The sequence below is a fragment of the Drosophila arizonae genome, chromosome 4 (assembly GCF_054131065.1).
Source record: "Drosophila arizonae isolate 15081-1271.41 chromosome 4, UAZ_ARI_1.0, whole genome shotgun sequence".
NCBI lineage: Eukaryota > Metazoa > Arthropoda > Insecta > Diptera > Drosophilidae > Drosophila > Drosophila arizonae.
The window spans coordinates 9,316,005-9,338,476 of NC_142924.1; the positions used below are offsets into that span (position 1 = coordinate 9,316,005).

General features: G+C 46.0%; 8 protein-coding genes across 14 annotated transcripts; 5 read left to right on the forward strand and 3 right to left on the reverse strand.

Annotated features, from left to right (window-relative positions):
* Positions 1-64: 64 nt before the first annotated feature.
* Positions 65-2,399, reverse strand: I-2 (protein phosphatase inhibitor-2). Of its 3 annotated transcripts, none has more exons than XM_089467458.1 (5): positions 2,379-2,399; positions 1,591-1,706; positions 1,335-1,502; positions 1,175-1,269; positions 65-1,103 (listed from the first exon to the last, which is right to left on the reverse strand). In XM_089467458.1, exons 2-5 carry the CDS (start codon positions 1,668-1,670, stop codon positions 838-840), a joined length of 609 nt encoding a protein of 202 aa, XP_089323584.1. In that variant the 5' UTR covers positions 1,671-1,706; positions 2,379-2,399; the 3' UTR covers positions 65-837. The 3 variants fall into 3 exon arrangements, with proteins under 3 accessions (XP_089323584.1, XP_017861763.1, XP_089323583.1); XM_018006274.2 differs by lacking the exon at positions 2,379-2,399 and adding an exon at positions 2,115-2,372; XM_089467457.1 differs by lacking the exon at positions 2,379-2,399 and adding an exon at positions 1,888-2,044.
* Positions 2,400-3,087: 688 nt separating this feature from the next.
* LOC108613066 (retinol-binding protein pinta) lies at positions 3,088-4,757 on the forward strand. 2 transcript variants are annotated; one of them, XM_018006270.2, is made up of 4 exons: positions 3,088-3,244; positions 3,366-3,956; positions 4,013-4,385; positions 4,440-4,757. In XM_018006270.2, exons 2-4 carry the CDS (start codon positions 3,619-3,621, stop codon positions 4,698-4,700), a joined length of 972 nt encoding a protein of 323 aa, XP_017861759.1. In that variant the 5' UTR covers positions 3,088-3,244; positions 3,366-3,618; the 3' UTR covers positions 4,701-4,757. The 2 variants fall into 2 exon arrangements, with proteins under 2 accessions (XP_017861759.1, XP_089323582.1); XM_089467456.1 differs by having other exon boundaries at positions 3,144-3,303.
* A 478-nt stretch (positions 4,758-5,235) lies between these two features.
* Positions 5,236-11,495, forward strand: galene (potassium two pore domain channel subfamily K member galene). Of its 2 annotated transcripts, none has more exons than XM_018006261.2 (6): positions 5,236-5,389; positions 6,115-6,373; positions 6,442-6,688; positions 9,487-9,613; positions 9,692-11,151; positions 11,210-11,495. In XM_018006261.2, exons 2-6 carry the CDS (start codon positions 6,167-6,169, stop codon positions 11,413-11,415), a joined length of 2,247 nt encoding a protein of 748 aa, XP_017861750.1. In that variant the 5' UTR covers positions 5,236-5,389; positions 6,115-6,166; the 3' UTR covers positions 11,416-11,495. The 2 variants fall into 2 exon arrangements, with proteins under 2 accessions (XP_017861750.1, XP_089323569.1); XM_089467443.1 differs by having other exon boundaries at positions 5,263-5,421.
* LOC108613065 (uncharacterized) lies at positions 6,690-8,340 on the reverse strand. The gene has a single exon (XM_018006269.2). The coding sequence runs from the start codon at positions 7,824-7,826 to the stop codon at positions 6,792-6,794; it is 1,035 nt and encodes a 344-aa protein (XP_017861758.1). The 5' UTR covers positions 7,827-8,340; the 3' UTR covers positions 6,690-6,791.
* On the reverse strand, positions 11,490-15,845 carry Klp61F (Kinesin-like protein at 61F). Of its 3 annotated transcripts, none has more exons than XM_089467439.1 (7): positions 15,827-15,845; positions 15,252-15,365; positions 14,883-15,183; positions 13,376-14,708; positions 12,117-13,315; positions 11,786-12,046; positions 11,490-11,706 (listed from the first exon to the last, which is right to left on the reverse strand). In XM_089467439.1, exons 2-7 carry the CDS (start codon positions 15,335-15,337, stop codon positions 11,677-11,679), a joined length of 3,210 nt encoding a protein of 1,069 aa, XP_089323565.1. In that variant the 5' UTR covers positions 15,338-15,365; positions 15,827-15,845; the 3' UTR covers positions 11,490-11,676. The 3 variants fall into 3 exon arrangements, with proteins under 3 accessions (XP_089323565.1, XP_089323564.1, XP_017861740.1); XM_089467438.1 differs by lacking the exon at positions 15,827-15,845 and adding an exon at positions 15,591-15,803; XM_018006251.2 differs by lacking the exon at positions 15,827-15,845 and having other exon boundaries at positions 15,252-15,584.
* A 42-nt stretch (positions 15,846-15,887) lies between these two features.
* Sac1 (phosphatidylinositol-3-phosphatase SAC1) lies at positions 15,888-18,400 on the forward strand. The gene is made up of 2 exons (XM_018006262.2): positions 15,888-16,168; positions 16,241-18,400. The coding sequence occupies exon 2, from the start codon at positions 16,270-16,272 to the stop codon at positions 18,034-18,036; it is 1,767 nt and encodes a 588-aa protein (XP_017861751.1). The 5' UTR covers positions 15,888-16,168; positions 16,241-16,269; the 3' UTR covers positions 18,037-18,400.
* A 125-nt stretch (positions 18,401-18,525) lies between these two features.
* LOC108613063 (transcriptional cofactor Bfc-like) lies at positions 18,526-20,627 on the forward strand. The gene is made up of 3 exons (XM_018006267.2): positions 18,526-19,623; positions 19,690-20,025; positions 20,091-20,627. The coding sequence occupies exons 1-3, from the start codon at positions 18,636-18,638 to the stop codon at positions 20,153-20,155; spliced, it is 1,389 nt and encodes a 462-aa protein (XP_017861756.1). The 5' UTR covers positions 18,526-18,635; the 3' UTR covers positions 20,156-20,627.
* Positions 20,628-20,776: 149 nt separating this feature from the next.
* Positions 20,777-22,325, forward strand: LOC108612701 (transcriptional cofactor Bfc-like). The gene is made up of 2 exons (XM_018005659.2): positions 20,777-21,925; positions 21,990-22,325. Exons 1-2 carry the CDS (start codon positions 21,157-21,159, stop codon positions 22,187-22,189), a joined length of 969 nt encoding a protein of 322 aa, XP_017861148.1. The 5' UTR covers positions 20,777-21,156; the 3' UTR covers positions 22,190-22,325.
* The last annotated feature ends 147 nt before the right edge of the window (positions 22,326-22,472 follow it).

The following is a 22,472-nucleotide window of genomic DNA, read 5'->3' on the forward strand; positions in this document are numbered from 1 at the left end:
AAGTTAAGTTAGCAGAGTTAAGGTATCTGCTAGTCGAGCATTGCCATTGAAAAGTCATGATATGTGATTTTTACAAAGGATTTCACATTGCTCTTTATTGAAACTTTCGCATCGCATTGCTAAAAACTATTATATTCACACAATAATCGTAATCGTAACTATCATAGTTTGTTATAATAATAGTACATATTGTTTTTTTTTAATAAATAACTAAACGTAAGGCCAAATCAATTTCAACTTCAATTTCATTCTCAAGACTCCAACGCGATTTTCCTCATTCGGCTTACATTCTTATCATTATTTACTTTTCTTTTGTGGCACTTTTGTGTGTGTGTGTGTATATATATGTTTGTGTGTGATGAGAAATTAAATTTCCACTTATCGAAAATTAAATGCATATGAATGCGTTCTGCTTGGAGTTTTGGACTAAGATTTGAGTTCAGTTATTCGATTGAGAACAAATCGTAGATCAGATCAAAGAAACATTCGACTATATATAACGCTACCAATTTATATATATGTATATTTACTCGTATATTAGTTTATAATGTGCACTTTAGTTGTAAAATATCCAGCAGCGTAATTTCATTAGATTTCTATTTCATTTGCAATATATATTTTCATTGATGGAAAGCACAATTTAGCGCCGGCTGCGATTTGAAACATACGAACGTTACCCGACCCGCTGGGTAAATTGTAAATGTAAATGTAAATCAATTCAATTCATCACGTAGCAATAAATTAAGTTTCGGATGAGCAGCCAACGCGGACAACGATAAACATCAACAATTAACGCCAGTTAGAACCCTGTTTGATATTGTTTTATACGTATTGCTATTAATTGTGGGATGGCTCCAGCTCCATGTTGTTGGTACTGGTATTGCTGGCATTGGTGGACGCGGATGTGGTTGCTTTTGGACTTGGCTTTTGGTTTGAGCAGCTCGCATAGCTGGCGGAACTGGAGGCCTCGATGGAGCCAGACGCTACATCATTATCCTCATCATCATCATCGTCCTCCTCCTGAATCAATTTGCGAGCCAATTTAACTGCCTCGAATTCGCGATAATGCGCTTTGCGACGCCTCTCGAATTCACGACGCCGTTCTGTAATAAGACACAAATATTTTAGAGAAATATGTGGGCATTGTTTATATATGTATCGTATTTCATATTACGTCGCTCCTCTTCGCTAATGGGCTGATCATCGCCGGAAGACCCTTCATCGTCAATGCTTTGGGAAGTCTGTTGTGAGCTGGCAGCAATACGTAGTCTGTAACGAGATATAAATATACAGAATCAGGTAACGCCCGTCAGGGGTATGGATATTTGATATACTTCTCGACCAGCAGCTCGGTGTCCAGCTCGTCTTTGTTCTCATTAAATGGCTCCGTGTAGTTGTAGGGTGTTTTTGGCTCATCGATTTTCATATGTCCGTAATCCTTGTCGACTGGATGAAATGTTTGCAGCACATTTAGCTCATCGAACTTGGCACTTTTGCGAAAACTGCGAGCATTGCGAAAAAAAAAATTAAATAGCGAATTCAGTTTAGCCCTTTTGGCTAATCTAAAAGGTCAGAGTTGATAGCGCTCACCTGGCGCCCGACTTGTCAAAGCTGCGCGAAGTCTTTAAAATGCCCTTGCATGGTAACTGTGGACTGGGATTGTTTTGCATTCTAACTCCGGTAGGTGGATCTCAGAAACGGGTTGGCTGCAATAGAAAGCACACAAATTGAAAGTTTTAACACATTTGCATATGCACATTACGTCAATCTGACGATTTACGACGCGGATGAATCACGGCCCGGCTCATAGTGCTTGCGAAAACAAGATCCATGGCATTAAGGTCTTAAAATTTGCTGAATTGTTGAATGACAATTCGCGGCACTTACGACACCTTGCAGCGGCGCGCCGTGGCTGCCCTTGACGCATGGGGGGTCGCATGTGACCCACCCAACCACCCGCTGGGCAGATGCCACCCACACGGACTGTTTGCTGTCGTTGCGGCTGCCGTAGCCGTTGCCGTAGCATGTGGCAATGCGACGCCCGTTGCTGACTGCATCTGTTATTAGCTTATGGCCCAACGCACACTTTTACTTCTGTATTTTGGCAAACTTACTTTGATTTAGTATTATTTAAGCAATGCGGCAGCTGTATTAAATTGCAATGCAATTTACGTCTCGAAATTGCTGACTTGAAAGCGCATTTAAATCGCACGTGGTCTCGTTTAAAAAGCTCTGTGCCTAACTTAATTTTGATGTTGTAAACGTACTTAAAACGCGCGCTATTAATTTTACCAAATTAGCGCTTTTCAATTTTGATTATTTTATCTATTTCTATTTGTATTTATGAGTGCGTCTGCTGAAAGGCGCTGTTAACTTACTGTGGGGTGCTGTTAGTTAACAGTCGACTGTTGCTGTTAGCACACAATGTTATTGCCAAGTGCTAGAGATGGTCGATATTTATGTATCTGTTGACGCAATTTCAATGAGTCACAATTTTTATAAACGTATGAAAATAATATTTACTTTAATAAATGTAATTTCGTACCATTTTTAAATCAAACATTTTAATAAATAGTGCAAAATCTGTGAAGGTTTCTGTTATTTTGCGCTGGCTCATCACTAACAGCAGTTGGCGCACTTTATTGCTCCTGTTAGATAGCATTCAAAATAGCTACGCATTGTTAACCCTTATGTAGTTCCAAGGGGCTAATCTTTAATACAAACCAGAATGATATTAATTAAGTTAAAGTGTATTTGTATAATATTAATACAAATTAGATTTTATTGTTAATATATTTTATAGTATATAATTGATCCATAATCTTATTATCTTAGCCTTTTTCAGGCTAGAAATAGCCATGTCTACCGCACAGTCTGTCTCTCCGTCTCTCTGTATGCCTAACAAAAGCAATGAACGTAGAAGAATTAAAGATCATTTACGTTGCCTACATGTATGCAGCAGTATTCATTTGGTATTTGTGTTTGAGTAAAACGAAGCTAGAATGCTTGCAGCAGCAGAGAGTGTTCCCATTGGTCACTTAAAGCTCGACTGCAATAACTTCTCCCTGACACTGAGCTCAACATTTGAGAGAGACCTAGGCTTTGAGTGAAAGTCGCCCTATATAAAGGGCAGCAGCTGTAGCATTTCTTCAGTCGCTTAGTGGGGGTCAGTGTAGTGAAGTGCAGTAAAGTGTGGTGAAGAGAAGAGATGACTTGAGGAAATACTTAGACGAAATTCTTGGAGGTAACACTTGCAATTAACACTTAGAAGAAATTCTTGCATACTTAGAGGAAATACTTGAAGTAATTATAATTTTTAAATATATTTGCTATATTTTGTATGTTTTCTTCCATTTTTCATCTAGCTCGCTATTCCAGCATGTTTTCCTACATTTTACCCCGGTTAGCCCACATTTATCCACAATCCAACTTATGTCGGAGCTCAACAGCTGGCAACACTGTGATAAGATTCTTAACAACAACATGTTTCTAGGGAAACACTAATCTATACACAGATTAGCTCGAATACTTGCCTTTGTTTCTTATCATATTAGACTAATAGAGTTTCACCTGCTAAAATTGCATTTTGACCAATTTGGGTTTGATCGATATGTCAGTATGCAACTGATTACCATGAGCATTACAAAGGAATTCGCCGGAGTACGTCCGTTGCCAGCGGAACTTCAACGTAAAGCTATTGATGAACTGAACGAGGTGCCGGATCGTGTCCTCTCGGATATTGCTGCTCTACGGGAATGGCTGCTGAAGCAGCCGCATCTCTGCTCCTGCCTCTCGGATCAGTTCCTGCTGAGCTTTCTGCGTGGTAGCAAATTCAGCTTGGAGAAGGCCAAGCACAAGATTGATCGGTATTACACGCTGCAGGCTAGCATACCTGAGGTGTTCAATGAGCATCGTTTAGCCGATGATGCTCAGGTGCTGGAAATCATTCGGATGGGGTAGACAAGCAAAAGTCTCTAAAATAGATCGCCCAAATAAAGTTTTCTGTTTAAAGTGTTATTCTAAGGATACCCTTGGATGTGGGCGACACCGGTCCCGCTGTGACCATCATTCGTGCCGGGTCTTACGACACGCAGAAGTTCAAGTTCCAGGACATCATTCGAGTGGGCTCCATGTTTGGTGAGATCATGATGCTGGAAGACGACAATGCGAATGTCAGCGGCTATATCGAGATCATGGACATGGCAGGAGTAACCGCTGCCCACCTGTTTGCACTGCAGCCACAGCTGCTCAGCAAGTTCTCAGCCTTTGCGGATGAGGCCATGCCCACGCGGCAGAAGGGGATTCACTTCATTAATGTGCCGACGTCGTTTGAAAGCGGTTTCAATTCGCTGCGTGCCTTCTTTCCTGCGAAGATTAAGAATCGGGTGAGTCAGATCCATGAGATTAGATATTCATTTATTTTATGATACTCTTTGTAGGTTTCCGTCAGCTCCGATCCGGAGGCGATCTTTGAGTGCGTTAAACGCGACTATTTGCCGCAGGAGTACGGAGGCAGCAGAGGTACTATGCAGGACATAATTGGGCAAATGGAGTCCAAAATGCTGAGCTACCGGGAATACTTCGAGCAATCGCATCTCTTTGGCAGCAACGAAAAGCTGAGGGACGATAGTGCCGCCAATATAGACTGCCAGAGTTACTTCGGCCTGGATGGCTCATTTCGCATGTTAGATATCGATTGATAAACTCTAAATTTGATTAACTATAAATAGCCAATAAATTGATTTGACTTTGATTAACTTTCACTCTCTGCCCTTCCGCCACTTACGTTGTTTCTTATCTAATCAATCATGTTAATTCGAGCAATACTTATTGATTTATATTCCACATAGACCTCCATTTCTGCTCTAGCTGTCAGATCTGCTCCACATGCTCTCCATACGTGCACTAAATCCTGCCTGCTGTACATTATATATTTATAGATAGCTATAAATCTATATCAAATCGATTTTTCGTTATTAACTCTTAATAATCTATCAAATTTAACAAGCACTGCTATGACATATTAAGAGATCTCTATGAAAACTTTACTACCTATTACCATAACATCGAAAGAGAAACTGCACTCAATTTCCTTTGTCTGAGATCAGCTGCTGGTCGTAGCTCATGTTCTCGGGAGAGCAAGTGAACTGCGCGCAGTGCCAAAAAGTAAACAAAAAGTATTCCAAAATATTCAGAATAGAAGAACTACAAGCAACTAAAATAAACCACTCGCCGATCGGCGATCGCTGCTGATCAGAGAAATAGTTCAGTAATCTTTGGAGAGTCGTCGGGATCGCTACGCAGTGTCGAGACGCAACGGTGCTCACAAAACAGAAATGAATTGACTGCTGGTAGTGCTTGGAGTGAAAAGAGAAATATATAAAGTGCGGTACGGTTCAAGAAAATTTGGCATACATAAATGTAAATGATGCCTTCAGCACTCAACAGGCAACAAGTTCATTAAATTTCAACAGATAATTGCCCATTAAGGAAATCAAATGAAATCAATGAAACTAATTATTTAGACATCTTAAACACATATGTAGCTACATACGTCTCTCTCATCATCAAGTTCTGTATAAATACATATAGATATGTATGTATATATAGATGTGCATATGGCTCATCTGTCTGGCTAGTATTTGGACTATGAAAAGTAAAAATTTCTTAGCAGCTTGCCCTGCTTGGTTGGCTCTGTCCGTCTGTCCGTCTGTCCGCCTGTCCAACCATCCATCTGTCTGTGCTGGCAGTGCTGATGAGATTGATGTTGTTGCCCAAAATAGTTTCCATAAAACACGGCCGCAAGTTTGCGTCCCTCCCAAACCACTTACCCGACCTTGCGAGGCCGTCGGTGCGAGTCGACTAAATAAATATTTAGACAAATCTTAATGAACATGTGTGAGATTTGGGATTTCCCATTCCCATTCCTCTTCTTGGCCCACCTGTAATTGTAAATTGTTGCCTCAACCGTGCCTTGCCCTGATCTCTGATTTATATACCCTCCCACTGCAAATATAGGGTATTCGCACTGATTGTAGCGCATTAATTAGTCGACTTTGTCACTCAGTGCTCTTTTCTCAAATTCCGATTCACAATTTCCTAATTTGTGCGCAGCGAACCGCGAAATTGGCCAAGGGAAGACGCATAGCCCTCTGGGTGCATCAGCATGTCGAGCAGGCGAGCCCAGTCCTTGCCGCCGCACATGTTGGAGCCGGTGAAGCCGGAGCGTGGACGCTGTGTGACTGCCATCTGCGTTTCGTGGAAGGTGTTCAGCTGCATCGTCTCCCATGTACTGCTCGTGCTGCTCGTCGTCTCGTATTGTGTGGGCGGCGCCTATTTGTTTCAGCACCTCGAACGGCCGCACGAAATTGAGGTGAGAGACTGCTTTGGCAATTCCGATTCCACAAGAGAGTTAGTTATCCAACAGCACTGCCCGAGCAGGTCAAGCGGGACATACGGAACCTGCGCTTCAATCTCACCGAGCGCATTTGGCTGCTCTCCGACGATGCGGTCGTGCTGCGCGAGAGCGATTGGATGGCGAATGTGAGCAAGCACCTGGCCAACTTTGAGAAGCAAATCATGACGGCCATCAAGACAGACGGCTGGGATGGCGACGAGGATCTGCTCAAATCGCAATGGACCTTCGCCGGCTCCCTCTTCTACTCCATCATAGTCATAACCACGATCGGTGAGTGTTCCACAGAATTTTATTCGCATTAAACGTAAATCTAATCCTAAGCACTAAACTCTATGAGAGGGAGAATTGCTACTAGATCTTGCTCTATCTAGCTCTAGATCTTCTTATTTAGCTTATCATTTACTGCCGCTGGCTTGATGGACACGCTTTTGGCATTCTTGCCCTCGGCCACGGCGGGCGACTTCTCGTCATAGCCGAAACCCGCATAGTTGCCACCAAATCCTGTGGGTGGCAGACCCGGCGGCCCGAAGTTGGCCAGGCCGTAGCCTTCAGTGTACTGTGGTCCGGCGTACTGATTGGATGGGTATTGGCCCAGTCCTGGATATTGACCGCCTTGTGCTCCATACTGATTGGTGTTGTAGTTAGAGCCTGGATAAGAGCCAAACGGATATTGATTGCCAGCGCCAGCAAACTGACCCAAGCCGCCGACGCCGCCCAGCTGTCCACCGGGCTGGCCTGGGAAGGCTGAGTTTAAACCTGGATAAGCTGCTCCGCCAGCGCCCAGTCCTGGATAGGCAGTGCCTCCAGCGCCCAGTCCTGGATAGCCTCCTAGTCCAGCGCCCAGTCCTGGATAGCCCGCACCGGCGCCCGCGTTTCCGAATCCACCAGGATAGCTGCCTGCTCCTAATCCATTCTGTGCACCCCCGAATCCAGGCTGGTAGACATTGGGATTTACAGGTGGTCTGCCTATAATGCCCGTAGGTCCTCCCGGGCCGACCAGCACACCTGGACTGCCACCTCCAAAGCCGCCAAGTCCTGCAAACTGGCCTCCAATAGCTGGCTGCCCACCAAATCCGCCATAGGGATTGCCACTGGGATAGGGATTGTATTGGCGGGTGCCCACATTGGGCGGCGTGGTCACTGTGGGCTCCACATCCACATAGTCCTCGATGTCATCGTTCTCCGGCTCGCCAGGCAGCGGTCGCCGTGTTGTCGGCTCGCGTCTCAGCTGATTTTGGCTGGGCTTTCGTAGAGAGCCACTGCGATCGATGTCCTTGTCGTGGAAGGCGCGCTCCCTTCTGCTGTAGGTGCGCCACACCCAGTGATCCTCCGCCGATCTTGCGGACACAATGGCCAGCTGGCAGATGATGCTGGCAGCCAGCAACACGATGAGGCAATGTTTTCGCATGCTTTTGCAGTTGACCGCGATTCAATGGGAGCTCTGATTATATCGTTATGACTCTGCTTGGTTCACACACTGACCCGTATTTCTCGTATAACGCTGCGCACAGAATAATTCGGCAATGCGAGCGGCACACGCTACTTATATAACAATGGGCCAGCGACAGCAACGACAAGCATAACGACGACGCACTAAAGTCACTCGAGTGTGGCTGGGCGAGGACGGCGCATGGACGGGCACAGTGGGACCAGCCACTACCATTGCCATTAACCAGCGATCAGCATATGATCAGGCCCACTGTGCCGTACTGCAAACAGCTAATGAATCAACGCAAACAAGCCAGACAGAGCAGACAGAGAAGACAGAGCAGCCAGATCGCAGCAGAGGCAGACAAGACACGCCGTATTTAACAGCGATCAGCGATCGGCTTTGATCGGCGAGCACGCAGCCCACGTATTTAGCATTGATTCATCCATGCCCAAGAGACTGCCAAACCGCAAATAAAAAACCTATAAGTGATCGCCGATCAGTGATCAGTGATCTGCACTCGGTGTTCTGTGTGGTCACTGTGATCCGCCCAGGAACTGCTGCAATCGATTGAGACATGTCCACAATGATCACGTAGTAATCGCATAAATATTGAAATCGCTTTGTGACCGATCGTTAGACTCCATGAAGGGTACCTTTGGATGATTACAAAACATTTTCCTGGAAATGAAATTGAGTTCACAAATGAGTTTACAAAATTTTACAGCTCAGTTTAATGCCAGAATTTGTGGAGTATAATTAGAGTTCATTTATTGATCAAGCCCGGATTTGGTGCAGCGGCAATTGCCTTATCATTCAGATCGTGCAGCATATGGCATCGTTTTATTTTTGTGTGTTTTTTCGGCTACACTTTGCTGCACACAGGTTGATTGGCCCACTGAACGTCCACGTGAATGACCTCTAAAATAGTTTCAGAACTTGATTGCATGGAAGGGGGTGAGACAGGAAATATCCAACGAAATCAAAAGTTAGAATCATTTTTCACAAAATACATACAAAACAAACGCAAGGTCAAACGCGATTGACCGAAGATGAGTTTTAGATTTTAGATTGATGGTGGGAACTCTTTCAGGCAGTATACCCAATATGGATCTGGCATTAAACAACTTGCCTTTAGCTTCCATGGGTTTAATGACCGACGTCTGTTTGGTCTAAGCCAACGCCGCACCCACTGCCCATCAGCCGTGGCGTCTATGCGAATGCAAACACTTCCGCAGCGCCGCCAGAGCTAGCGGCGAAACTTGAAAAGCCCATTTCGTACTTGCGTGGGGGAGACGGTAATAGATTAGCTTCCTAAAAGCAGGTCGATTAGGCACGTTGTGCCCATTAGCATGCCCAGAAATTTTACAATTTGCCAATTCGCAAGCGAATAGATAATAATATCTAGAGTTCAAGGCACAACTAAAGATAAACTCATGTTGTTTATATGTTTTGAAGGCAACTTAATCAAGTTGGCCATAAAGAAATCCCTCTGCCTGCCCCTCCCTTAATCAATGCCTTACCCATTTTTAAATGAAGCATATTCCACATAGATTGTCGCATTAAAAATGTTTTGTTTTGGTCTTGCTCATTCACATGTAACATGATTGGCTGTAACCCCGACTCCGATTCTGGACAGGCTATGGCCACATATCACCGCGCACAGATTGGGGCAAGGTGACAACGATCTTCTACGCCATCGTGGGCATCCCATTGATGCTGCTCTGTCTGTCAAACATTGGAGATGTGATGGCCACATCGTTTCGGTGAGTTCAACGTGCTCACAGTGCTGTAGCTCGCGTGTCCATTGTTCACCTCATGTTCATTGTTCAACCGTCATGCAGGTTTCTCTATTGGCGCATCTGCTGCTATGTGTGCACTCGATCGGCCAGGCGTTCCAGGAACCGACGCTCGAGGCAAAGATCAATTCGTATGCGTTCGCAGCGCGTTACGTCCCGATCTCAGCCGCCGCCGACGTTCAGGCGTTCCATGAAGATGACGCAGCGCTCCAACAATGATTCTGGACTGGGCCCTTCCTTGGGTCACGCCTACTCGGACCCAGAGCTACGCACGATTGGCAGGAACTACGATGATCGTGATCGCGACTTTGGCGGCGGGGGCGGCTATCGGGGCAGTGGAGGACGATCACGTCGCCAACAGTTATACCACGTGCCGCTGCAGCATGAGCCTCGCAAGCGTCACACCATCTACGGGGATGAGTACGAGCCACAGACGCTGAATCGAGCCAATCGCTACAGCAGCCGGCAGCGACAGCGGGACAGAATGCGGGATCGGCACACTGTGGAGCGCGAGCGTTACCTGGGCCACTCGAGAAACCACATACATGGCTCCATCGATGACTTCAGCGACATGCAGCCACCGGCCAAACGGGCAGCGAGTGTGCGCTCGGTTCGCTCACCTCAGCAGCAGGAGACGCGCGCCTCGCGAGAGCTGGATCGCTTGCATTCGGTTCCGGGTCGTGGGCGGGCCAAAAGTGTGGATCCGCGGCATAGTCACGCCTCCTCACACTACGAAGACGTGGATGAGGATGTGGTTCGCAAGACGCCCATCATACACAATCGTTATGCGCTGGAGGATGACGAGTTGGTCAATAGCAGGCAGCAATCTCGCAATGCTCCGCGTAGCCAATCGATGCCCAGGTCGGCCCATCGTCAACGCCAACGTCAAAGGGAACTGGAGCGAGAGCATTCGCCGCAGCCACCTTCGCACCACCACCACCACCACCAACATCATCAACAACAACAGCTACGACCCAATGGACGACGTGCTGGCAGTCTGGGCCGTCAGTCCTCACGATATGGCAATCATCTCGAGCCGCCCGACTACGATCCGGCCCCATCGCAACGACAGCGGCGCGCTCGTTCGCCGCGCTACGCAGACTATGTGGAGGAGAGCTTTGACGAGCTGTCCATGTGCGAAGACAACGGCCTGTACGAGGATTATCCAGTGCGTCATGGCTCCCGCAATCGAGAGAGAGAGCCGCGCCGCGAGCGTCGTCGCGAACGTCGACTGCCGCCCTCCCCACGTATCATGTCGCCCATGGGCTTTCCCGTGCAGCGCCAGATCAGGCGGCGTCCCAGCTACGACTACGACGAGGAGGACTCAATGTACGGCGATGACTATGGCGACGACATGGTGCCCAAAGATCGGCCAGTGCCCATCTGGCTATGCGTCTTTCTGGTTGTCAGCTATATACTGGGCGGTGCTGCGCTCTTTAACGCCTGGGAGACCTGGTCGTTCCTGGACTCTGCCTACTTTTGCTTCATCACGTTGACCACAATAGGTGAGCGCTCGCTGATCATTAATCTATATTCCAATAACTCGCATTACATTTCCTACAGGATTCGGTGACTTTGTGCCCGACAAGGGCGTGAAGGACGAGTCGCAGCAGTCCATTGCCTACTGCTCGCTGTATCTGCTCTTTGGCATCGCGCTGCTGGCCATGAGCTTCAATCTGGTGCAGGAGGAGTTCATAGCCAATGTTAAGGAAGTGGCACGGCGCCTGGGCATACTCAAGGATGATGACGATGAGCAGGAGGACGAATAGTTCTCTTTAATGAAAATAAAATACTCCGAAGTGTTTCGATTTTAATTATTCCAAAAATTATACAAGAATTTCAATTCATATACCATATTCATTTTAATTCAGTGTAGTAAGGGCGTGCTTAGTTAAGGTAAAAATATATGTGCATAATAAATTTAATAAGAATTTCACGAGTTAATAAAATGCAAAAGTAAAATTTAAAATAAAAAGGAACAGGCAAATAAAGAAGAAACGCTCCAATTGGCGGACTGCTGGCTGCACCTCTTACTGGGCAACATTCTCCTTGTTGTTGTGCTGTGTGGAGAGAGGTGAAAGTGAATACGATTGGAATTATGATTGCTCTACTATTTAACAGCTCGTATTTATAGCTCACCCGATTGAATGCTGGCGAACAAAGAGGAGAGTTTCGCGGTGAATTGCGTGACGAATTCTTATTGGGCGTCAGGGAAGTGGACAGCGAGTTGCTACGTTTGTTGACCAGTGGTTGCTTTAGCGAATTCGATCCGCTTCTGATCACTCGAGCCTTCAGGTTTCCTCCGTCGACGGGGTCAATGGGCGTGGAATTCATAATGGTCTCCGTTTCGGACAATTCTTGCACAGAATGCAACGATACCTCTGGCTCACCCTCGCTGCACTGAAATGCCAATTATGTTTATTATTTAGTTATGCACGTGAAATGCACGATAAATAAGATCACAGCTTACCTCATCGATAGTGGCTGTGGTGTCCAAGTCCGACCAGTCCTGTTCCTGCCTATAACGACGCACAATATCCTGATGCGGCGATGTGGCTGCCAAGGTGCGTGGATAAATAAAGTCACGCTTTGACGGGGTCGTGCCAGTTGGCGTATAAGTTTTAAGCTCGCTCTGATGGAAATTCGAGAGGTCCTTGTGGCAAGTCTCCAACTGTTGCCGCTGCAATATCGCATGCTGCTTTGTCTGATTCGAGAGTTTATTAATGAGATCGGCAGTCAGGGCATCATGCCCATGGCCCAATTTAACATCATCCGAGATAATCTTATGGATACTTTCGGTGGCTGATTCAAGCTGTTTCTGCTGCTCGTGACGCAGCTGTTCGGCTCGCTCCTCACTGGTCGAGCACATCTGTCGCATTTGCTGTTCATGCATGCGAACCGTTTGAATGCTGTGCTCAGCATGCTTGGCGCTCTCCTTGTTCAAGTTCTCTAGCTGAATCTGCAGCGTGGAGCACTTCGCAACGCCGTGATCGACGCACAGCACTGCTGCCTGCAGCTGGCTACACAGTTCGTCGCGTGCAGCCTGCGCAGCCACTGAGCCCTCCATGGCATAGGCCTGCATGCTGTTGCCAGTCTGCTGGGCCTGCTCGTTGACCGCCACATGGCTGCGTTTCAGTTGGCCCACACGTGAGCCCATGCTGACTGTGTTCTTGGCTCGCTTCTGCTGCAATTGTTCCAGTTGCTGAAGCAGCTCTCCCTCCTGCTTTGCCAGCTCCTCTTCGTAAGCCAGTTCAGCCTGCAACTGTTGCAGCTCCTCCGCATCTGGCGCACTCAGCGCTGTCAACTGCTGCAATTGCTGTTGAACCAGTTCCACGTGTTGCTGCAATGCCTTTGCGTTGCGTTCAATAATTGGCGAGAAGCCATCTCGCATGCTATCCAGCGCTGCCTTGTGACGCTCATTGTTCGCCTCCAGCTCCTGCAAATTGGCCATTATATCCTCGCTGATCTGCGTCTTGCGCTGCTGCATTTGCTCCAACAGCTGTGCGACTACCGCTTGGCAATGGGCATCGCCACTGCTAGCAACAGCTTCCGCAAACTGTGCCTGCAGCTGCCCATGTGCTGCCAAGGCTTCCAAGCAAGTTGCACGCAAATTATCGATGCTCGTGGTGGCGTTAGCCACCAGACGCTTATGTACGTTGGTGCAGTTTGCTGTGCAGGAAAAATTAAAGTACATAAGCATAAAACTAAGATAAGTAATTTAATGCATACCTAGCTCGTCCGTCAACTGCTGCGTGGAGCCAGCCTGTTGCTCCTGGTACTGATTAAGACTGCCATCAAGAACCTCTAGATTGTCACGCATGCGTTCCGTGAACTGAGCGCACGTGCTACGGATCTTTTCATCCACAGTGCGACGCCGCTCAATGGTGCCTAATAGCTGATGGGTATCATTGGAAGCCATGTCGGCCACTTCAAGGATTTGATTTGCTTGCGTTGTCAACTCCTGTTCGGTCTTCATATGCGACTCGACCAGCTGTTTCTTTTCCTTGTAACGGCGCTTTGTTTTGCTGAGCACCTTCTTGGTGAGCAGCAGTGAGCCTTTGGTCTCGGTTAAATTCTGCTCAGTGCGAGTGAGCTTCTGGGTCTTCTTCACGAGACTCATGCTGACCTCATTGAAGATTTTCTCTTTGTTTTGTAACTCATCCTTCAGCGCTTTAAGGAGCAGCATTTTTTCATTTAGCTCACGTGTCTGCGAATCCATCTTAAGCATCATCTCATTGTAGGTATCCTCGGCCAAGTAGATGCCATTCTTGTCGCGTGCCGCCATCAAATCTCGTTTCAGTTTATCAATCTCCTCGGTGTACTCTTTGAGTACTGTCTTCTTGGTCAGCTTTTGATTAACCTCTGGTCTGTTCTGGATATTCTTGGCTCGATGTGCGTACTCAAGTGTGCTGAGCGTCTCCTCAATATCCTTGTGGCCAGGCGAGATAGTGGCTATAATTGAAGTCTTGGTACGCCCACCCAACGACTCCTGCAACAGGCGAGTCAGTTTTGACTCACGATAAGGCACATGAGGGGCGCGATCAACCAAGGCAGTAATTACACGTCCGAGCGTCAGCAGACTCTGATTGATATTCACTGTTTCTCGTACTCGAATGCCTTTCTCGTTGCCCGCCTTGGACACATTTTCACTGCCCGCCAAGTCTACCAAATTAAGCTTGCCAATTTTCAGCATCTCTTCTCCGTCGATGCCATTCTCGCGAATGTGAACAACAATTGAGAAAACGGTATGAGAACGAGAGGATTGAGCATTCATCAGTGTGGTAGCCGTTTTACGGCGCTCCTTGCCCTTCTCCAGCAGCTTGTACACATCGTCTTTGCTATGGACAGGTATCTCTTCGAGACCCTGTATGATTACCGAACCTTTTTTCGTACTATCATCGAATATACGAATCTTAGTATTATCATCGGTTGAGAGCAAATCGCACAGCTCTTCATTATACAACTCCAAATAGGAGATGCGCATCGTGAACTCCAGCTCCGTCATACGCAGCTCATCAAACAAATGGCTGAGCGCACGCGGTATAATGCCAATTTCAGAGTCCTATAAAAGAGGCGTGTACAAATTAGAAAAAGGTTTGAAATTCTCAGAATCAAAAGGTAACATTTGCGAGGTCAAAAACAAAGTAGTAAAACTTGTTTTCGCAGGTCAATAAAGGTTTCAAGCGAAACGCAACTGTACCGCGCAGGCGCAACTTGACTTGTGGATTTCACTTACATCTTCCCAGGTGGACCTCAGTTCGGCGCATTCATTGCCCACCATGGTATGTGTTTTTCCAGTTCCCGTCTGACCATAGGCAAATACCGTGCAGTTGTATCCAGCGAGCACCTCCTCGATGAGAGGTGCCACGACCGTGCTGTAGACATCGCATTGTCGCGATTCCGGACCAAAAGTCCGATCAAACGTAAATTTCTTGGTCAACTTGGAGTCGAGCGTGTGCCGAGTGATTATTTCACGCGGCGGCATTACATCCACGACCTCCGCGGAGCGAATGCAGCGTTCCCGCGAATTCAACGGCCTGCAACAATATCACCATCTTCAGCATTAGACATCAATACGTATTGAATATGATAATTAAAAACTCACCTGACGCGCACATAGACTTGAATATTTTGGTTTGATTTCCGCTGAGGCTGCTGGCGCGAGCCGTTCGCACCCGATGTCAAATCCATATTTCAAGAATGACGCCAAGCCCTTTTGCTATTAGAAATAACTGTAGTTTATGTATATATATAAATGTTTTGTTTGTGTGCAAGAATGTACACTGCACTAATTGCACACTAGCAAAATTTGCAAAATTTTTATCAATTTATATATATTTAGATGGTTTTTGTCTGCAATATGCAAAAATATTACAATCCGCCGCTTTAATAATCGCGTCGTCCGTTCGATTTTGAAAGATGCACAAAACACATATTTACTTACAAAATGGGTACACACTGGGAAAATAGTTCTTAATAATTGGCATATGTGCACACACTGTTATCGGTGCTATCGTTATTATATAAATGAGTAAATTTGCTTGCTTTGGCAATGAATATTTTTTTAATCAAGCTTAAGAAAATAGTGTCAGAACCATTTTAAATTTGTTTAGCGGAATAATTAAATATTTCTTCTCCTATAATAATATTAACATAATTATTCCGCGCCCTCTTACTTACAAAAATAGATGACAGATGGCGCCAGCTTTGACTATCGATAAGGCATCGATTGCTTTGGTGCTCTAGTATGTTTGTGTGAAAGTGCCTGTGCCTTCGTCACCTCGTTAAATAGTTTTGTAGGTTTATTAAAATTGCCATGTTTGCAGCTGTTTCGTATATTTAAAATTGAAATAGCTCCCTCGGCGACAATATCACACACACGACAGGCATAACTAACAACAAAACCAAAACTGCAGTTATTACATCTACTGCTAATTTTGCTGCTGCCGGTGCTTGAATTCGTGTGCGTGTGTGTTGCGTGTGTGCGCCGTCATCGGTGGGAAGAAGTTTTCATAAAAAGCAGTAAGCAAACAACAACAATAATAACAACCATGTCAGACAGTGTTATCAGATGATGATTGTATTATTTGGTAGGTGCACGAGCGGATTATTTGGCCAGCAGGATGGAGGGCGAGAACGATGTTTACGATGACATGAATCTGTACATAACACAAGAGAACTTCATTGTCGAGCCGAACGGACAGGATGAGCTCTTGGTTATTGGTCGCCTCGATAAGGTCACGCGAGTGCAGCCCAAGACTTCACAGCTGATCAATCAGCGACCGACCAGACGAATCTGCGGCATCCTGGGCACAATACATTTGCTTAGCTGCGACTATTTGCTGGTAGCAACCCATCGCATTTTCGTGGGAGTTCTTAACAATGCCATCGTATGGCGATTGGCAGGTTACGATATTATTCCCTACATTCCAAATGCGATTCAGCGCTCAGAGAACTCCAGTTTCTTGAAAATGCTGCGTCAGACGCTGGATACCAAATTCTACTACTTCTCATACCGATACGATCTAACGCAGAGTCTGCAACGGCAACACGAAAATAAGGTGCCAAAGGTGATGCCAGGCCTGCTGCAGCGTTCCGACGAGCGATTCGTGTGGAACCGCTATGTGCTGGAGCAATTCAAATGCAACAATATGCAGCGCTTCCAGCTGCCAATTATGCAAGGCTTTGTGTCGATCAACCAAGTGCAAATTAATGGACAAACCTTTTTCTGGAGCATTGTCAGCCGGAGATCTGTGGAGCGTGCGGGCACGCGACTCTTCTGTCGTGGCAGCAACGACCTGGGCCAAGTGGCAAACTTTGTGGAAACAGAGCAGATTGTCGAATTCAATGGACAACGTACAAGCTTTGTGCAGACGCGTGGCAGCATTCCCTTTCAGTGGCAGCAGCTACCCACGTTGCGCTATAGTCCCAAGCCGCGACTGACACCAGGCAAAGATTACTTGGCTGCATGCACTGCGCATTTCAACGCACAGCTCAAATATTATGGCAAGGTAGTGGCTATCAATCTGATAAACCAAAAAGGCGTCGAGGGCGAGCTGGAGGCAACATTTGCTCGACTTGTGCGCGAATTGAACAATCCTGCAGTGCGGTACGAGGCATTTGACTTTCACCATGAGTGCCGGAAAATGCGTTGGAATCGACTTAACATTCTAATCGATCGACTTGCCTATGAGCAGGATAGCTTTGGTTTCTTCCATGCCTTCGACAATGGCTCCCTGGTGTCGTCGCAGCAAGGCGTGTTCCGCACGAATTGCATCGATTGTCTCGACCGGACCAATGTGGTGCAGAGTATGCTGGCCCGTCGCTCCCTTACCGCCGTGCTGCAGAAACTGGGCGTGTTACACATCGGCCAAATGGTCGAGAATGCATCCACCAGCTTTGAGACGATATTCAAGGGCGTCTGGGCGGACAACGCGGATCTAGTCTCGCTGCAATATTCGGGCACAGGTGCTCTCAAAACGGACTTCACACGGACTGGCAAACGCACCAAGGCCGGTGCTCTTAACGATGGCAAGAACTCGCTAGTTCGCTACTATTTGAACAATTTCGCAGATGGCAGGCGCCAAGATGGCATCGATTTGTTCTTGGGCAACTATATCGTCAATGATAGCGAGAATATCATCCAACCAACGCCATTGGAGACGCCTCGCGGCTGGCGGTACTATATGTTCCCATCGGTGCTCCTAATTGCTGTCGCCATGTTTTTTGTCACGATGACATATCCATCCGAATTCAATACGGAGAACTTGCTCTTCATGCTCTTCTGGGGTGCTATGATCGCGGTTAGCGCCACTGGCATCTTACATTACGGCGTGGAATTTGTGCAATGGCCGCAGCTTTTTCCAGTTACATCCTTTCATTCCGCCTGACATTAGTATCGTTTAGTAGTTCAACTATAATGAATGGCCTTCCAGGTCTGCTTGCTTTTAGGTGCCCACACAGACACTGCTTAAAGAAATATATAAAGCAAAATTCCTGTATTTATTGCTCTCCTATTCTGTATTTTGTGTTATACACGCTCGATTCCCTCTTTTGAGAAGCCTTATAAGCTTTTTAGTTAAACTTGACGAAGCTTTGCCCGGCTGGAGCGGCAGCTGGAAAGGCACAACCCGGAGGCAGTGACCGTAGCAGCGCCACTTTAATTAATTACATTTACGAGTAGCTCAATCAATTTTGTGTAGAACAATTTCGGGATTTGAATAAAGGATTTTAGATATAAAAGAGACCCCAAAATGAATGCGTTTCAATTTTAAATTCTTGCAGATTGGAATGGGAAAAGAGATTTGGAAATGGCATAAATATCCATATGAATGTCTATTGCTTAAAGAAATATGTATTTACTCAGCAGGCATTTGTTTCATATATAGAATAATCAAAAATCTAAGCTAGTTCATTTTCAACCTCGGCCTAAATTACATACAATTTTTTTGTAACAAAATTTTTGGAATTTCATCTCTTCACCCGCAGAATGGATTCTAAAAAAGAGAGTAGTAACATGTTCGCCCCCAAAACTTTGATTTATATGCTTGAATTTGTGATTGATGATTTGTTAATAACACGTCAAAACCTATGCGCGCCCGAGGAATATCCGACTTGTGTAGAGATTACGTTCCGTTCTACAGTGTTTGTGAGCATCTGCGACCGTGAGTACGGCACATGTGTAAATCCCAAGGCGCCGAAATGCTGCAAATGTTGTATATTCGCGCTGGAATCGCCAGTAACGGACAAGGATCGGCTTTTAATACATGTGTATAAGAAGAAAACGAGTCGTTGTAAATTTCTGATTGGGCTGACAGAGTTGCCAATGAAGCCACTTTTCGACCGGGTGAGAGAATCGTTTGATGCTGAAAATATAAACTGGGAAAAGGTTTGGAGTGAACAGCTGCAGTTGGTGCCGAAATTGAAGGGTCCCAACAAGGACGTTATGGACAATTGTGCATGCTACGATCGCGGCAATGAGCGACGCGAGCAATTGTGCCAAACCTCGGAGATAACCAAACGTCTATTGCCGCTCTTCAACCTGTGCAAGCAGCAGACCGGCAATATTGTGATCATCATACGACTGGTCTGCAATGGGCCGTCGCTTGTATCCTCCTTTCCACTTAACACTTCAATCTGTTCACGGAATCCAGTCTGTCCTCCGCCTTGCCCCGCCCAGCCCTGCCCGTCCTGTCCACCCTGTGGCCAGAGTAAGCCCAGCTGCGACCCACCACGCTGCCCAGAGGATCCCTGTGACCCCTGCTGCGGCGGTGGGTCGACAAGTGCGACCGGCGGTCCCATGGATACTGGCAAGAAATGCTGCAAGGGCAGCTGTCCACCTTGTCCACCACCCAGCTGCGTTCAGCCAGATCCCTGCGCGCGGCCAGTCGACGATAGGGGGAAGTGCCTGCGCTACTTTGCCTGCAATCTGGACAAGATGTGCCCCTGTGAAACCTGCGAGGATGAGTTCGACCGCGGTAAGTACAAGTGCCATTTCGTATTATAGCAGTGTATATATAGCTAGGGTGAAACTGCTCAAACAGAGTGTCCCACTGTACCGAGCAAGCGACGTCCCAAATCCGTCATTGAGCAGCGCCTGGAGCCTTGTGGTCCCTGCGGTGGCGTTCCAGCCCATCCCCGATACGTACAAACTCAAAAGCAACTGGGTTTGGAGGAGAGTCGCAAGGAGAAACGTGAGGAAAATAAACAAAAGGAGAAGGAGAAGAAGAAGGGCAAACGTCAGTCTGGCGGCGGGCTGTACTGTGAAGGCGAACCTTCAACGTCCTGCTTCGCCGGAGAGTCGAACCAAACTCCCGACTGTGGCGGCCCGGAAGCCTGCAATCACTGCTGCCCCGAATATGCCAGTTGCTGTAATATTGGTGGGTTGTTGCCACAGACCACATCTAACTACGTATATAATCTGACTGTCACTGTTTCCCTGCAGCGCGTAGTCGAGCCATACGTCAATTGCATCATCTCCTGCTTAAGTACAATATTCACGTGGACTGATCTCTCCCATGTGCACCTAGCAAACGGCAAAGACAGAAACCCAAGCGACCAAACGGAGCACAGACCTAACCACGTATATATGTATATATGTATATACCGTATATATGTATATACCTATATATAGTTATATATCCATAAACTAAATGGAACTCAAATCGGAATGCCTCGGAACGCACTTCGTTCTACTGCCAGTGATCGACGGTTGTTAGTCAGTGTTGTCCCATGTCTCACTCGATCAACACAAAGTTTCAAATCTAGCGGAATACCTTAGAATAATCGTCGACTCGGAGCTGAAGAGAGACCAAGTGCAGTACATGCCGTAGCAAGCTTTGATATTCAAGATGATAAAGCTGTTATTTGGGGGGTCAGACTATTATTTGAACGAATCATAGCTTTCACGGAAGAAACTCGTTTTAACAATCCTCATTATATAAATTAAATTTTATACTCTTGAACATGTTGAAAATGGAAATTCAGGGTAGTGTCATGGTTTTGTTATTATGTATGTTCCAGACCCAGCAGAAAGGCGTGTCGGGCCCCATAATATATACCCATATATTGTAGATCTGGGCGACGATCTGTCTGATGTGGGCACCCATAGCCTCTAGGGACCATGCGCTGATCTTGTTTCTTTTAAATGATCCATAACTATTACGGTTTTATGATAACCGATTCAAAACGATATCGAACTTCTGATGTATTATACATATATTATAAGCATGCTAAAATTGGAACTACTAGTACTGAGACGCCTAATATAATGACATAAAGTTGATCAAGTCGAGCAGTGAATTTATTACAATTATTTTAAATTATATACATGCTCTCCTTTAAAACAAATAAAAATATAATTCTTAATCAGGGTTGCTATGCGTTCTCTACCTTTAGTTTATTTTTCTCGTATACTCGTATTCCCTGCTCAAAATTTGACCTGAAGTGAACTTCAAAATTTGAATTCAAAATTAGTAATTTACGTTTTACTTTACGATAAATATTCAGAAATGTCCTTTCAACTCCCTGAGCTATTGTATATGTTTGAGTTTGTGATTGATGATCTGATAATCATACGCAAAAACCTTTGTGCTCCCGACGAGTACCCCACCTGTGTGGAATTTACCTTTCGATCAAACGTCTATGTGACGCTCTGCGATCGAGAGTATGGAGCATGTGTAGACGAATCAGAGCCGAGGACCGGAAAGTGCTGCATCTTTCCGCTGAAAGGGGAAGTGAAAGACAATGAACGTCTTTACGTAAATATTTATAAGAAGCGCACAGATTGCTGTAAGTTTCTGATTGGAATGGCCGAGATGGAAGTGAAACCGCTCTTTGACTACCTCAATGATATTGATCAAACCGACACGAATTGGTTGAATCCACAGTATACTGTGGATCTGCCCAAGTTTGGGGACACCAGAAGAAAATCGTTGAACACAGTCGCATGCTTTGATCCCGGACTCCAGCGCATGGAGCAGCTCTGTCCCAGCTTCATTAATGTGAAGAATATGCTGCCAATTTTCAATCTATACAACCAGCAAATCGGCAACATTGTGCTCAAGCTGCGACTACTCTGTCACGGACCCACTATCGTGGCGGAAGTGTTTAAGAAGGGCAACAAGATGGTCGCCGCGCCACGCCGTCCAGATCAAGATATCTGTTACGTAGTGCCCGAGGAGCGCGGCGTGGTTCTGCCCCCAAAGGGCCATCGTTATTTCGCCCGAAATGCCAATAAGCTGTGTCCCTGTGACACCTGTGAGGATGAGTTCGATCGCCGTAAGTTTCATACCATATAACGAGCTATACTAGCACAAATTAATCAACTCTATCGAATCCATAGCATGTCCTACTGTGCCAGCCAAAATTCATCCAAAGAGGATCGTCAAGTACAAGAAAGTTTGTAAGGAATGTGCGGGCGTTGCAATGTTCCCAGAATTTATTTCCTATGAAAATATACATGCAAATCACAAAGTCAAGAAGAATAGGGCAAAAATGTCCGGTAAGAAATCAAATGATTGTGTTTCCTCTGTGGATTCCTGAGAAGTGTATTGCAATTTAAATCAGATTGATTGTATTCAAATTATGTTTTTACACTCCACACATTGTAAACAGGGACTATGAAATGTTTCTAGTTTGATTAGTATTAACAAATAAAGTAACAAGAAAAAAAATCTAATTTAGTTTTGAACAAGATTTGGATTGGGCTTGCTCCCTGGAGAAGTATGTTTGTGTTATACTTGTGCCAGAGGAATGACAGACATAGAAGATATAGAATAGCTTAAAGGTATTCTCTTATTCTCTTTCACATCCAAGTGAAAAAAAT